Source organism: Branchiostoma belcheri, unplaced genomic scaffold, assembly GCF_001625305.1.
Source record: "Branchiostoma belcheri isolate BF01 breed outbred unplaced genomic scaffold, Haploidv18h27 scaffold156, whole genome shotgun sequence".
NCBI lineage: Eukaryota > Metazoa > Chordata > Leptocardii > Amphioxiformes > Branchiostomatidae > Branchiostoma > Branchiostoma belcheri.
The window spans coordinates 129,945-143,123 of record NW_017803002.1 but is presented as its reverse complement, the minus strand read 5'-3'; the positions used below and the strand labels follow the sequence as shown (position 1 = coordinate 143,123).

The window sequence follows — 13,179 nt, the reverse complement described above, 5'->3', positions numbered from 1 at the left end:
TAAAAGAAAAGCTAAAAGACATACAAGATCCTGGTCTTCGATGGAACTCATAAAAATGGAGATAAGAACCTTCAGTATAGTACCAAATCCCTTGCCACTCTGCTCTCTGTCCGGGTTAAGATGTGGGGTGGAACGCTGGGGCCAGAGGCCAGGGCCCGAGACAGAGATGTATCACTAGCTTTGCTTTCTTTTTCTTTCTTTCTTCCTTTCTTTTTCTCTTTTTTTTATTTCTTTCCTTCGCCCCCTTTCCTCCCCTCCTGGAGGGCCTGTGGGCTGCTCACCCCCTTCCTCTCCCTGCAACCCGACGGACTGACGAGTTGGTATCATCTTACCCCCTCCTCCGCGCAAAGCAGCTCGAGATAGTACCAAATCCCTTGCCACTCTGCTCTCTGTCCGGGTTAAGATGTGGGGTGGAACGCTGGGGCTCCCATGCTTAAACCCCCTTACATAGCGTTATCCTCCCCCCAGGTTGCTGATTTCCCCCTCGACCCTCACCCATCCTCAAATCCACCTCTCATTCCTTATCTTCTCATCTATAAGATACTACTGTCCCTCCCTTGCTTCCTGCTGGTTCTCACTCGGTGAAAAAATTACTCCTAGGAGACAACTATGCAACTATTCAATCTGTTTTATTTGAAAACCGCCTTGTCGTGATGGCTCCCCCCTTGCTCGCACAAGCCGATAATCCCTCATTTATTTTCGGTGATATTCTCTCTTGTTTACTCTATATCACTCAGACGTCTATATCAAGTTCGTCTGATCTCTTATTGTCAATGTCAGTGTTCAAGCTTACTCGAAGACGGGTCTGAGCCTCCCGTAGTTCCTGCTGCTATAGAATGGGCCCGCTCCCGTTTGCTCTTGTCCATCCTTTTTGGGCTCTTTCGATACTTCATCGTGCAGGATTGCTGCCGGGGAATTTTCGTGACACACCCTGTCGAGCCGCAGGTAGCGCTCGGCCGTGGATTTACTCTTCCACCCGACGTGTGTCATCAGGGACGCGGCGTCTGCCCCTCCCAACGCCATGGTTATGGCGCTGGCTGTGCGTACGCCGTGAAGTGTGTCGCCGTTGTACTCTCCTATTTCCCTTAAGTATGCTCTGAAGCGATACTGTGCGGCGTCGTACGTGAATGGTTCATTCAGGATCTTGCTGTCTTTGCTTACCGTCCTGAACAGGTATCCTTTTTCAAAGGAGATACCGAGGGCTCGCGCTATCCTTATGTACACTTGCAAGGCTCTGACCGGGCATGTGGCGTTGTCCTTCCCCGCGAGGATCGGGAAAGCGTTTGCCGAGCCGCCCCGTAGGGTTTTCCCGAATGTATGATTAAACTAGAAAAGTAACATTTGCAAAGCAAATGCATAATGTTTACCTTCGCATATGGTCTGCTCTGTTAATTCTTACTCAAATACATGCACATATATGGTGACAGGAGTCTAAATCCCTCCTACTATAAAATTGCGACATGATGTAACCCAACACCAGTTACCATGGTGAGAGACAGTCTAGTTCAGTCAGGTCAGAGGTCACTTTTTGGAGAAGAAGAAGAGGAGGAGGAAACGTAGCAAAAACAATATGTTTCCCTTCGGTAAACATAATCACAGGACTTCACATTTTTCCAAGTTGTCACGTGAGCACCATCTGGCTATTCGGCTGTTACGGGCTGTACATCACCGTCACCGACCATTCCGGATATGGCCTGCCCTTCAACTTCCGGTCTCCTGAGTTCCACGACTTCCACCACTCTAGGTAAGTAAGATTAGAAAAGTTTATAAACCTTCGATGAGAGAAATTTCCAAGCAGATTTCTTCGGGGCAGGGGAAGATCATTTGCCACTTTGATCGTACCCTGCACCCCCCCCAAACCCCAAAAAAATCTAATACAGAGAGCAAAGAGTTCAATAAAGTTTGGGCATCGACGTATATCTCTACCATGATGTCTACCCGTCTTCAACGTAACTGGTAAATAATGACGGTATGTCATAGACAGACAAAATCGTTAAACTGTCTACAGAACTGACTCAAGTTGTTTTGTTTACCTTCGCAGAAGGAAAACGTATTGTTTTTGCTCTGTTTCCTCTTCCTCTTCTTATCAAAACAAATAAGGTCAATGACCTGAACCAGACGTCTGTCATCATGGTAAATACTGTTGGGTTACATCATGTTGCAATTTTAAAGCAGGAGGGATTTAGACTCCTGTCACTATATACATTGAGTGTGTTCGAGTAAGAAATAACATAGCAGACCGTATGCTAAGGTAAACATTATTGCATTTGCTTTGCAAATGTTACCTTTCTAGTTATGTTAAAATTTAATTGTCTTTCCTCCCAGGTTCAATTCTAACTTCGGTGTCTACGGTTTGCTGGACGGCCTGTTGGGGACCGACTCCGCCTACCGACAGTCCAAGGCAGCGGCGCGTCACAAAACCCCAAATGGTATCACTCCGCCCTCGAACTCAATCCCAAATGGCAAGAAACGAAAGTAGTCCATGATTATAACAACAATAACAATGAGAAAGAAGGATGGTAGGGTGTAAAACTACCCATGCCAAATATTAATTTATTTTAGAAAACAGAATATCCATATATGGAATACATCTAAATAATTGTTTGGCAACATAACTATGATGTAACAATTGAAACATTCTGAATATTACAACAGAAGTGAGGGAATTGCACTTGAGTCAATTTATCATTCCCTCATTTAAATCTATCGTTTCTTTGATATAGATGAACGCAAAGGACAAATAGTTCTCCATTTTAAGAACTGTCATAAGATATCGTTGAAGAGATTCATCAGTCACGTATAGTACAAGTTCCGCAGAGGGGGGCAGAAGATCCACGCAAGTCTCGTTCTAGTCTCGCGTTATCCTGCGAGACTAGGATTATTCCGTGACCAAGACGAACTGACTAGTCGTCGAAAATTCGGAGGTATGTACCTTAGGATTTAATAGTCACTGATTGAAAGAATTATCTTACTGAACTTGTCATAAGATAACTGTTAAGAGGGTAATTTCTTATTTTCAAACGTATCTTTTTTCACACCTGTGTTCCACTATCCTTAAATCATAACTTCTCATGAAAACATTCGTCTAGATTACTTTTCTCTCAAGTAGTTATTATCTACATACAAAATATTTTTGATTAAACATATCTTAAAATTTACGTATTTGTGATGTCTGTGTGAGTGGAATAAGATATCAAAGATATGATGATGAGATGGAAAAGAAGAATGGGTAACGTTATTATCGTCTTTGTCAAAATTGTTATGTTAGTAAAACTTATCACAACCATTATCATCATCATAACCATCTTTACAACTACTATTATGTTTAACGTTACCTTCGCAGAGGTAAACATATTGTTTTTGCTCAGTTTCTTCTTCCTCGTCCTCTTCCCCTTCTCCGTCTCCAACCATGTAAAAACAACTACAGGTCGTTAACACGTGACATTTGGAATGTTGGTACATAAGAAATTGAACAATGGTCATTTTGTCCCACATAGACACCAAAAATTGTTTTATCGCAAAAAATGGACCAAAAAGTTGCATTTTAAGACCGAACTTTAGAATCCGTTTCGAATTTTAGAACCACATTCGAAATCCGGAGTCGACCCCGGGTGAATGACCGCGCGGCTTTGGGAACACGCCATCCAGGCGGGGGGTTGGGGGTGAGGGAAGAATATAACCTATACAAAGGAGTAAGCTAGAGAAGGAGAATCTTTATTCCAGATACGGTCGCTATTTTGGGTTGTTTTATTACTACATCAATACCTTGGCTTATTAAGAAGCTAGTTTGATATGACACATCAGACGTTCTACACAATGTGGCATCCTAGGCAGGTACCGTTACATACCAAATTGCTCCATAATCATGTAATAAACTTTATTCAAGTTGATGACACTCTGTCCTCCTCTGTCTGTTTAACTGTAATAATATATAGTAAATAGAGTAAAAGTAAGATAGTAAATGCGATAGATTCTACTTATAATTAGTTCAAGTAGTAAAAGTATGTTGTACATATGTATTGAGATAGATCATGGTCTCCAGCGTTGATCATTATTTACACAATATGATACCAAATCTGTCTGAGTAATGATCACAAAGTCCTTGCATTATATTAGGATTCCCAACTGAACACGAAGGGTCTATTGTTACGTGAGGTAAGAAAGGTTCTTAAACTGAAACTTTGGCGGAGACCGTAGCTTATTAAGAAGCATATTTGAAAGAGATATTAAATCGGGAACGTGTACGCGTGCACTTGCCTCAGCTCTGTCGTCAATGTTGAGGACATGGTCGTCCTGGGAAGTCGTAGACAAAGGAATTTTGTTTAAGACATCTAGTCCTTTCTCCAGATGTTTGATTGCTTTCTTCGTGTCGGAAAAGTGTACATGATACCTGAGGCCGAGTTTGCAGTGAAGCATTCCCACTAGCACTCCGGTCTCTTTCAGATATGTCCGTATCTGTAGCTCCACCTCCCAAACGTTTATAGCCTCCTGAATTTCATTCAGACTAGCAAAAACGTCCCCAACCAAAGATAGCAGGCCCGCGTCCTCACGCCCAGGTTCTATGGCTGTACGCTCCCTGCGATTTTTGAGCTGGGCAAGCCCCAGAAATGCAGTACCCAGTGCAGCCTTCTCGTCCCCGATATCACATTGTAGTATTGATAGCCGGTAAAGCAAGCCGATATGACTTGACCAATGGTGGGTGTCGGTGTGTTGGCACGATTTCAAATGGCAGAAGGCCAATCGGAGATGTTGTACTATTTGCAATGGGCGTTGTCTCTTCCTCAGCATCTCGGCAGCTAGTATGCACGGTTCAGCCTTGCGACACAAAAACTCCGAAGAGTCGATCTGGCTTGTGAAAGGACACGTCTCAAGCTTAGGTAGTGTCTCTGCCAAGAACACGTCCAAGTCGTCGTGACGTTGCTGCTTGTCGAGTAACCGCGCGTACATGCAGATGAACCCTGCCAAGCCCACGGCATCAACTGAGGAACGCCCGTCTTCTATCTCTAGCTTCATCTCTTCAAGACTGTCAGCTAAACTGGACGCATCTTCCTCTTGAGGATTCAATACCTTCCACCACCATTCTATGTCCGTGAAATATGGCGTGGCTTTAAACCAACTGAAGAGCTTCTTCTGAGTGCTTTTAGATTTCCTATGCATGCCCTGCTGTCTGTGCGCTAGTGCAAGTGCCAGTTTTGCAGCAGTGATTTCAGTTGCTTGGCTGTCAGATCCGTAGAGACGACTATGTATCTCTAGCGACTCGTTTAAGAACTGCATGGCTGTGCTCTGTTCTTTCAGTTGCAGAGCAGTGAAACCGACCTTCAACTTGCACCAAGCGAGAATGGACGACTCACGTGCACGGCCTGTCGTCATTTCCGTCATTCTATCTGCACCAGTTTTGGCAAGATGCAGATATTTAAGTCCGAGGTCGTGCTTTCCTATACGACAGTAATGTTGCGCGATTTCGCAGAGGAGATTGACAGAGCAGTTGTCATCGGAATCGCTGTGCTGAGATAGAATTGGCGAAAGTTCATCGTAAGCTTTCAATACGTCATTGACTGCTGCCACATTTCCGATAGTTGAATTCAGCCCTATCAGTTTACTCCATGCCCTGAATAGCTCGTGTCGCACAGAGGGAACGTCCGAGGCTTCGGGAGAAGACGTTTTGAGGCAGTCTCCAAGCTTACTCGCGGTATCACGCAACACGTCTATCGCTTCACTCTGTTTTCCGTTGATTAGAAGTGTCCCGGCGAAGTCCAGGGCTATCCTGCATTTTGACATTGTGTCAGCAGGCTGTGCCATAGCTACTCTGTAACAGTTATCTGCCTCTGCATTTTCTTGTAGTATACTGTGTACCATGGCTTGCCTCGATGGTTCATCTTCGTACAGCTCTGATTTTCGTAGCTTATGGAATAAGTTTGAAACGACAGACAGGGCCTTTTCCTTCGTCAAGTGTGCAGTATCCGGCCTGTGGATGATTTCGAACTCTTTGTATTGCTCTTCATGGTGAACTGAAGTCGTCAAGAAAGACTGCAGGGCGAATGTAGTCTTGAAAAAACGGTGCATGGCTCCTGATTCGATGTCTCGGAAGATTGGCGCGCCTGCGTAGTCGGTAACGGGAGATGTGGGCCAGAAAGAGGCGAGTTCCTTTTGACCACCGTTGGCAATATAGGTGCGCATGCGCGTTTCGTCAGCTATCGCGGCAGCCACCTGCAGGTGGTGACCGTTGACTTTGTGGATTATCGTCTGATTCGTCATCTCCGACAAAATGGCGGCAGCTGTTTTCTCATCAGAACCAACCAACAGCCCCAAGCTGTCTACCACCAAACTGGTCAGGCGGTACACGAACTTCTTCACACTGAACGGTTCCGCCCTCCTTGGGATCCTGTGGATGTTGAACGTTTCCATGTCGGTGCAGAGAGTGCGCAGTGCCCGCTCCGTACGTACAGACAAGCCCTTGACATGAGAGGGTGAATCCAGATACTGATTCACCAATCTTTCATACTGGTTCACCAGGCGCTGGTCTCCTGTTATCAGACACACTTTACGCAGTACATCCGCCACGTGGTCTTCCTCCTCTTTCTGGAGCTCTGCCATTCCGCCGGGAGTCCTGATGTATTCTAGTGCTGGTTTGTTTTTATACGGTCCCCTGCCTATGGCCGTTTTACAGGCCCAGGGCATGGCGCCGTCAAAGGCAAATCCTTGCGGCATCACCGAGTCGTAAAACCAGTTCTCCGCGGGGTCCCCCGAAACAAAGTTGTTCAGAGATCTGATCGCCATGGCGGGGAGAATCGTCTCTTGAAGATTGAGGATCTTGAGATGAAGTAGATAAGTCAGTACCCTGAAGTACCGAGCGTTGCTCTTTTCTTCTTTACTTTCATCGACGAGGATGGCGAATTCGAAATCGGAAAATGGCGTCATTTCTTCTCTTGCCATGGAACCCAGGCCAATAACGGCATACGGGCATGGCGGGTCGCCGAGCAAGCCAAAACATTCTTGCAGGAGGTCAGAAATGAACTGTTTTATCTTAATAGTGGTATCATGGTAAAGTCGTCTTACCGCAACTGCCCTTCTTCTCTCCGCCGCTAGGGTTTCCTCGCTTTTCTGATCCCCTTGGTCGTAGTTACACAGCTTTTGTATCTCCTGTAAGCGAGTATCGCATTCTGACCTGATGTCCTGGAGTTGCGACTTGTGGGTGAGGTCTGCTTCTACTATAGACGACACGGCTTCCTTCACTCCACCCACCTTCTCCAGAAAAACCTTCTCCGTGCGTTTGATACGGTGTAGGAGGGCCTGGGTGTTGTCTGGGTCCTGACAGCGCACCAGAGCTGAATTATACAGGGCTGAAGCCTTTGTAAAGTCGCTCCCATTCCTACTCACAGTACCCCTGTCTAGGTACACGTCACCCATGCTTTTCAATACGGCGATTTCAAGTTCTTTGTCTCCGCCCTCCATCGCCTCTTTCAGCGCACCTGCGTACGTCAACTCGGCATTTAAGTTGTCTCCTTCCCGATACACCCGGTCTGCCCCCGCAAGACGGTCACACAGTCGCAACATGGTCGGCAATATGTCTCCGTTGGCTTAATTTTTCTAAGAGTACACGCAAATCGTCCCCACGCGATGTCTAGTCTTGGCGTCGGGACAAATTTTAAGGTCATGTAAGGGATTGTGTCAAATGCTTTAGTCTCATTGCTGTACGAGATTAAACTTCTGTAAAATAGTTGACTCTCGTTTGCTCATTATATTTACCTTCGCAGAGGTAAACATCTTGTTTTTGGTCAGTTCCTTCTTTTTCTTTCTCTTCCTCTTCTTCTTTACGTTTGCTTTCATTGTATTTACTACGTGACAAGTGATGTTACACAAATTTTGACACAACCGTAAATTTTCACATTCTTTTACGAGTACATAATACAAAAACATCATTTATCATGTATATGAATTCTACTTTCAAAGAACAAACATGTTATAGAAGTTGGTAAATTCGTCTTCTACTGCCTCAAAGTCAGTGAAAGAAGTAAAACCCAACAAAACTGGCTTGATATATATATTAGTTTGCATAATGCAGTAAAAACTGTACCGTAGGAATATATGTTCACTCTATGTCATTCCTATCTGACCTATCAGACCAATTCCACAATGTATTTAAAGGCATTGTCTAGAGCAGACGCTAGTATCATGTTCTAAGAGAAACCATTTCTGTTTTTACAAAATCAACCAAATTTGTGAAATCTAGTTTACTGAAGACCTAGAAACGCGATGTGACAAGAACAGAGACTTTGTATGCAAGCGGAATTATTGTCGTATCCTGATTTTTAATAGTCAGAACGTTAATTCATACCTATGATATTTTTTATGTAACAAATGCAATCTTTCAAAAAATAAATGATACATAACGAATACCGCCCGAATATATAATTTTTTTAGGTAAAAATAATAACAATACGTGTAGTCTATTTTTAAATACATTTAGTCTATATGAAAACGTTTAAACCACATTCTGTCATATGTTTCTTCTGTAAAGAAACAGACTGCCTGAATACATTTGTACTAGTCTGTTATTTGGAAACACAAAAATGAGTTACTGTGTGGGTACAATCCAGAGAGAACCCCTGCCCAGCCTGCTCACCCTGGAACGCAGTTACGTAATGCGGCGCATTTTTATACAAACAGGAAAATCTTCACATCCAAAAACCCAGTCACCATGTCTATATATAGATATTTTGTGTGTTTAATGCTGAATGGAACTACAATCGACAACGTACAATATATACGTACAATACAGTAACATAGTACATTATATACATTAGGCCATGTTGATTTTATTACGTGGGTACCGGGTGACATCCGCAAGCGCATGAATTTTCGTCCGTTTAAAAAAAGCAGGTAATGAGAAAATTTTTGCCGTAAAATGCAATATTAAAATGATCATATTCCCCACTCAATGACAGAAAAATTTCCTCAATGGCCTATGTGTATGGAAAGTCAGAACAATCAGGTAAAGTGAAGTGACTCTTGTTTATTACAATGCTGAAATGGTTTCCACGCCCCCTCCCTTCAATCGAGGGAAAGAATACTATGGAGTCGACATTAGACAAATCTGTACAAAATCGGGTACTTGTCTTGGTACACATCGCCTCCTAGCGACATTAGCTCATCACTGCACCCTCTGCAAAACACGCCGGCAAGTTCTCCCCGATGGGAGAAGTATTGACTGTAAAAAAAAAGAAAAAAAGGTAACTTTGTAGCAATAGACGCACAATGACGAGACAAAAACCTTCTCGGTTATAAAAGTTGAAACATGCAGATATAGATAATGACACAGACATGTTATATCTATTTCCAAACTCATTCCTGAATGTTAAGGAGGTAGAAAAATCTAGTCAAAATACATTATATAAAACTTAAAGAATCACCGAAATTTTCAACCAGATAGGGGGTGGGGGCTTCCAAGTAACGTCAACTTTTATTGTAGCTATGCGGAGGTCATGTGAACTGCAGCCGACGCACAGTGCTTGTGTTGTGTATGCGACCAAATATCTAACTTTTACAGCCTCAAATCTGAGGTATTCCTCTACCATTCAATACAGTTTCCAACTCGTTACTGTACAGAGGAATCTGCAGCTTTCCAAATCATTCTGCCACACTACTATACTTTGAGCCCGAGCTACTGTTGACTACGGGGTTCGCCCGTACCTTAAAATATTCATTGACTCATTGTATTTTAATTTGCTTCTTGCCAAACGTATTTCATCGTTTGATTAAATTATTGATTCACTGTATTGTTTCATTTAGTTGTTGCTAAGTTCCATTAATTCACTGATTCATTTAATGTAAGATTATATCGGACAAGCCATTATGGCTTTTTTCTCCACCCTAACTACTTTTCCTATGTTTTGTAATCATTGTTTTTATTACATATGAGCAAATAAATAAAATAAAATCAAAATCAAAACATGGACCAAGAAAATACAACCACGACAAATATTACCAGCTCCAGCCGCCCCTGGCTGTCAATACGGCCGGTGGTTATACCATATCGCCGTTTCCTTTCTTCGTCCGTGTCACAAGCCGGCCGTACTCGTCCAAATCTACCCTGGTCTGTGAGTGGAGCATCAAAACAACGTGTGTCAGTCATCCGTAAATAATCCGTGACAAGACTTTTGATAATTTCTATTTGGGACTGTGATAGCTCAGTACGTATTGTTAACAAATTTTATATTATATATAGAAACACTTTACATTTGGAACCGCATATGTCCCTATGATGTAACATTGCATAGTATGTATGTCGCAATTGCACTACGTTCGGAAATGCATTGATAACAGTAAAAACTAGTGTAAGTGCACTGTGCACTATGTAACACCTTTAGTGCACTATGCAAGTAACATCTAGCGTCAGTAACATTTTTTCTACCAGTCAGAATAACCCTGATGAAGATGACAGAAGGTCATTGAAACGTCGGCTCGTGAAAAATAAATGGTTGTGATCAAAGAACTTTGCTATTCAACGTGTGTCAGTATAGCGCGAATACTAGTATGAGATCCTTCTGTATATAATTTTATGAACATAACACAATCTGTAACTGGGCTCCTTACACTCGCTTCCCAAAATGTTTTCAAACAAAAGCATAATTGGGGGCCTGCATGCCCTTTTTCGTAAAGCGTAATCAGGCCTTTTTAGTCTTCATAATCCGTAGGCAGCCACCCAAAATAGCGTTAAGTCGTAATCAGCTCTAAGAATTTAACTTAATTCGTAATCAGCCGCGACAATTTCGTGTAATTTGTAATCACTACCCCCCATGCAGACCCTCATAATTATTTACCTCCATGTGGCCAAAACCCTCCATGTGGACTTTCTGTGGCTGGCCAATAGTAAGAGTCATGTCACTGGTCTTTGCTGCTGATGGTACTGCCGGTAGGTAATTGGTTTCCGTTGACGATGTACTCTTCTATAGGGCTGATTTTGAACAACTTTACCATCATGCGGCCGAACCAAGACAAACCTGTCGAATCAATAAACAAACAAACAGATGAATGAATAAATAATAACATTTAATACACTTCCTGAATACAATTGAGTGACGAACTGCCCCCAACCCTGCATGGTTAGGAGTAGGTTGGGATTAAGGTCGGCTGTGGTCGGACTGGTGTTCGGGCGAGGTCGGCCGAGTATTCTGGCTGTGCCAGCCTATTGTTCAAAATGCTTAGACCAGTCGGGAGTGTTCGACCATGGTTGCCTGGTGGTTGTCTCAGGTGTTCGGGATTAGGTCAGCAGTGTTGGAGGGGTTTTTTGGGGGGCCAAATTTGACTCAAAGTTAACTCAAATTCGATTCAACTTGTATACAAAAGTAAGTCTGGCCTAAGCTGGTTAAGATTGCTTCCGAACTTCAGCCGACCTTGGTTGGTGGTCGCGGGGAGGTTTAGTAGTTAGTTAGGAATGTGTGTTGCCAACACAAAGTTTCGAGTGGACGGTAGTTTTGATACTGCGGTATCCGGCCGTTGTTTTGCCAGAGAGAACGACTTATACCGCCAGAGAAGGTTTTGGCGGGAGAGGGGTTGGTTATACCCGCCAAGGCAGCATCAAAACTCCCGCCCACTCGGAAGCCTGCACTGAGGAGCAAAAGTACCGAAGTATTAAACGGGTTCCTTTCAGCACTCGGTATACAGAGGTGAGGCGGCTTCCGTCCTAGATCTCCAGTGCAGAAGGTACGTCAACACTTGGAGCACTGGAAACTGGTAATCGGCAAACCAAACTTTGTCTTTAAAAAGGGTACCGAGATGCTGCCTTTGAACTGGGTGGCCAGTGAGGAACCTGTTACTTCGGTACCCTTGTTGCACAGGATTGGCTATAAAGACCGTGTAACTCCTTGGTGGTTGTACCTACCGTGGTCACGAAGAAACTCATCATAGTTTTCGTTCTTGGAGTGGTCCTGTCTCCACCGACCAGTTAGCAGGGCAATATCCTTCTCCATGTTTGACGTTTTTTTACCCGGAAATGACTGAAGCCCTGGCGACCTCCTGCTGCGCAAGGCTGGAAATGCCTGAATGGTTGGAGGTCACAGGTCAACCTTTGTTTACTACACGTGATCGTGACGTCACCAGGTGTTTTGGTTTCGATTGTGTGACGCCTTATGGTGTCACTGACTATTACGAAGGATTGAACCTCCTTGCTGAGAATTTTTAACCTCCTTGATCTTAGGAAGACAAGGGTAAAGGTCAAATATGGGCCTCCTGGTGGCTGACCTTGGTACTGAAGAAGAACTACTGGTTTTAGTATATTTTGTCCAGGACATGATATGGTCGTTTTTTTTTTTTTTTTTGTGGCAGGTAGTTGTTGTCATGCCGGGAATATGGACCCTAACAATAAATCTTAGTCATTAAGTCTAAGACTAAAACTACTATAACACAACATTTCCAAACTGTGGTTTATTTTAGCAACAAATGGAATGCTTAGCAATGATATGAATGGGGCAACAAGATTGTGTATAACTATTATGTTATAATATCATATAGGCTACTAGACCACCTTACCCTTAGAATGACCAACCCTGTGTCCCTTATGCACATTTCAGATTTTTCCAGGTTTTCAAGATATTCTTGAGAAGACCTGTTTTTTTTTTATGTGGAGATCTTAGTTCTTGGTAAAATCATAAGAATTAAAGTTACACATAATGAAGTTGAATCTAAGTGATGCAATCATCTGCTGTTTCTTCCAATACATTCCAACACCCTTGCAGTAGCAAATTGTACATTATGTGGACACCAAAACGTTTAGATTGTATTCTGAATAGAATACTCACTTGTTTCACACGTACAGTATGTTGTATACATTGTGTGGTGCAATTAGCCCTCTGGCATGAATTTTCAAAATAAAATAAACTTCTATAAAATTTCCCCAACTCCCTAGCCTTCTCTAAAATGTAAAGTGTCTTTGTAATTAACAATACTAATATTACTAGAGTTCCACGATCTCATACCTTCGCCAAATGAGGTTAGCCTTTATGGCTAAGAAATTATAGATTAATTCCCCTGATTGTGCAAATAGGATCCTATATTGCATCAATTATATCTGTTGATCATATTCTACACCAGAAGACAGTCTTATCTTATCAAAGAATGCCACTATAGTATTTCCTCATAAATTATGCAAATGAGGTCCTTATTTGAATAAGTTATGTTTAA

The 13,179-nt window shown here is 42.9% G+C and overlaps 1 protein-coding gene and 1 pseudogene across 1 annotated transcript; both read right to left on the bottom strand.

The window, feature by feature from the left end:
• Nucleotides 1–789: 789 nt before the first annotated feature.
• Nucleotides 790–7,407, bottom strand: LOC109465665. Its single transcript, XM_019763048.1, has 3 exons — nt 5,864–7,407; nt 1,680–1,740; nt 790–1,326 (listed from the first exon to the last, which is right to left on the bottom strand). Exons 1-3 carry the CDS (start codon nt 7,405–7,407, stop codon nt 790–792), a joined length of 2,142 nt encoding a protein of 713 aa, XP_019618607.1.
• A 1,744-nt stretch (nt 7,408–9,151) lies between these two features.
• On the bottom strand, nt 9,152–11,969 carry LOC109465676 (annotated as a pseudogene).
• Between the last annotated feature and the right edge of the window lie 1,210 nt (nt 11,970–13,179).

Coding starts and splice junctions, on each gene's coding strand:
- LOC109465665 (XM_019763048.1), bottom strand. CDS start 7,407: ATGGGTGACGTGTACCTAGACAGGGGTACTGTGAGTAGGAATGGGAGC. Junction 1,741..5,863: donor TACGAAGATGAACCATCGAG/GCAAGCCATGGT, acceptor TTACTTACCTAG/AGTGGTGGAAGTCGTGGAAC. Junction 1,327..1,679: donor GGCAGGCCATATCCGGAATG/GTCGGTGACGGT, acceptor TTACTTTTCTAG/TTTAATCATACATTCGGGAA.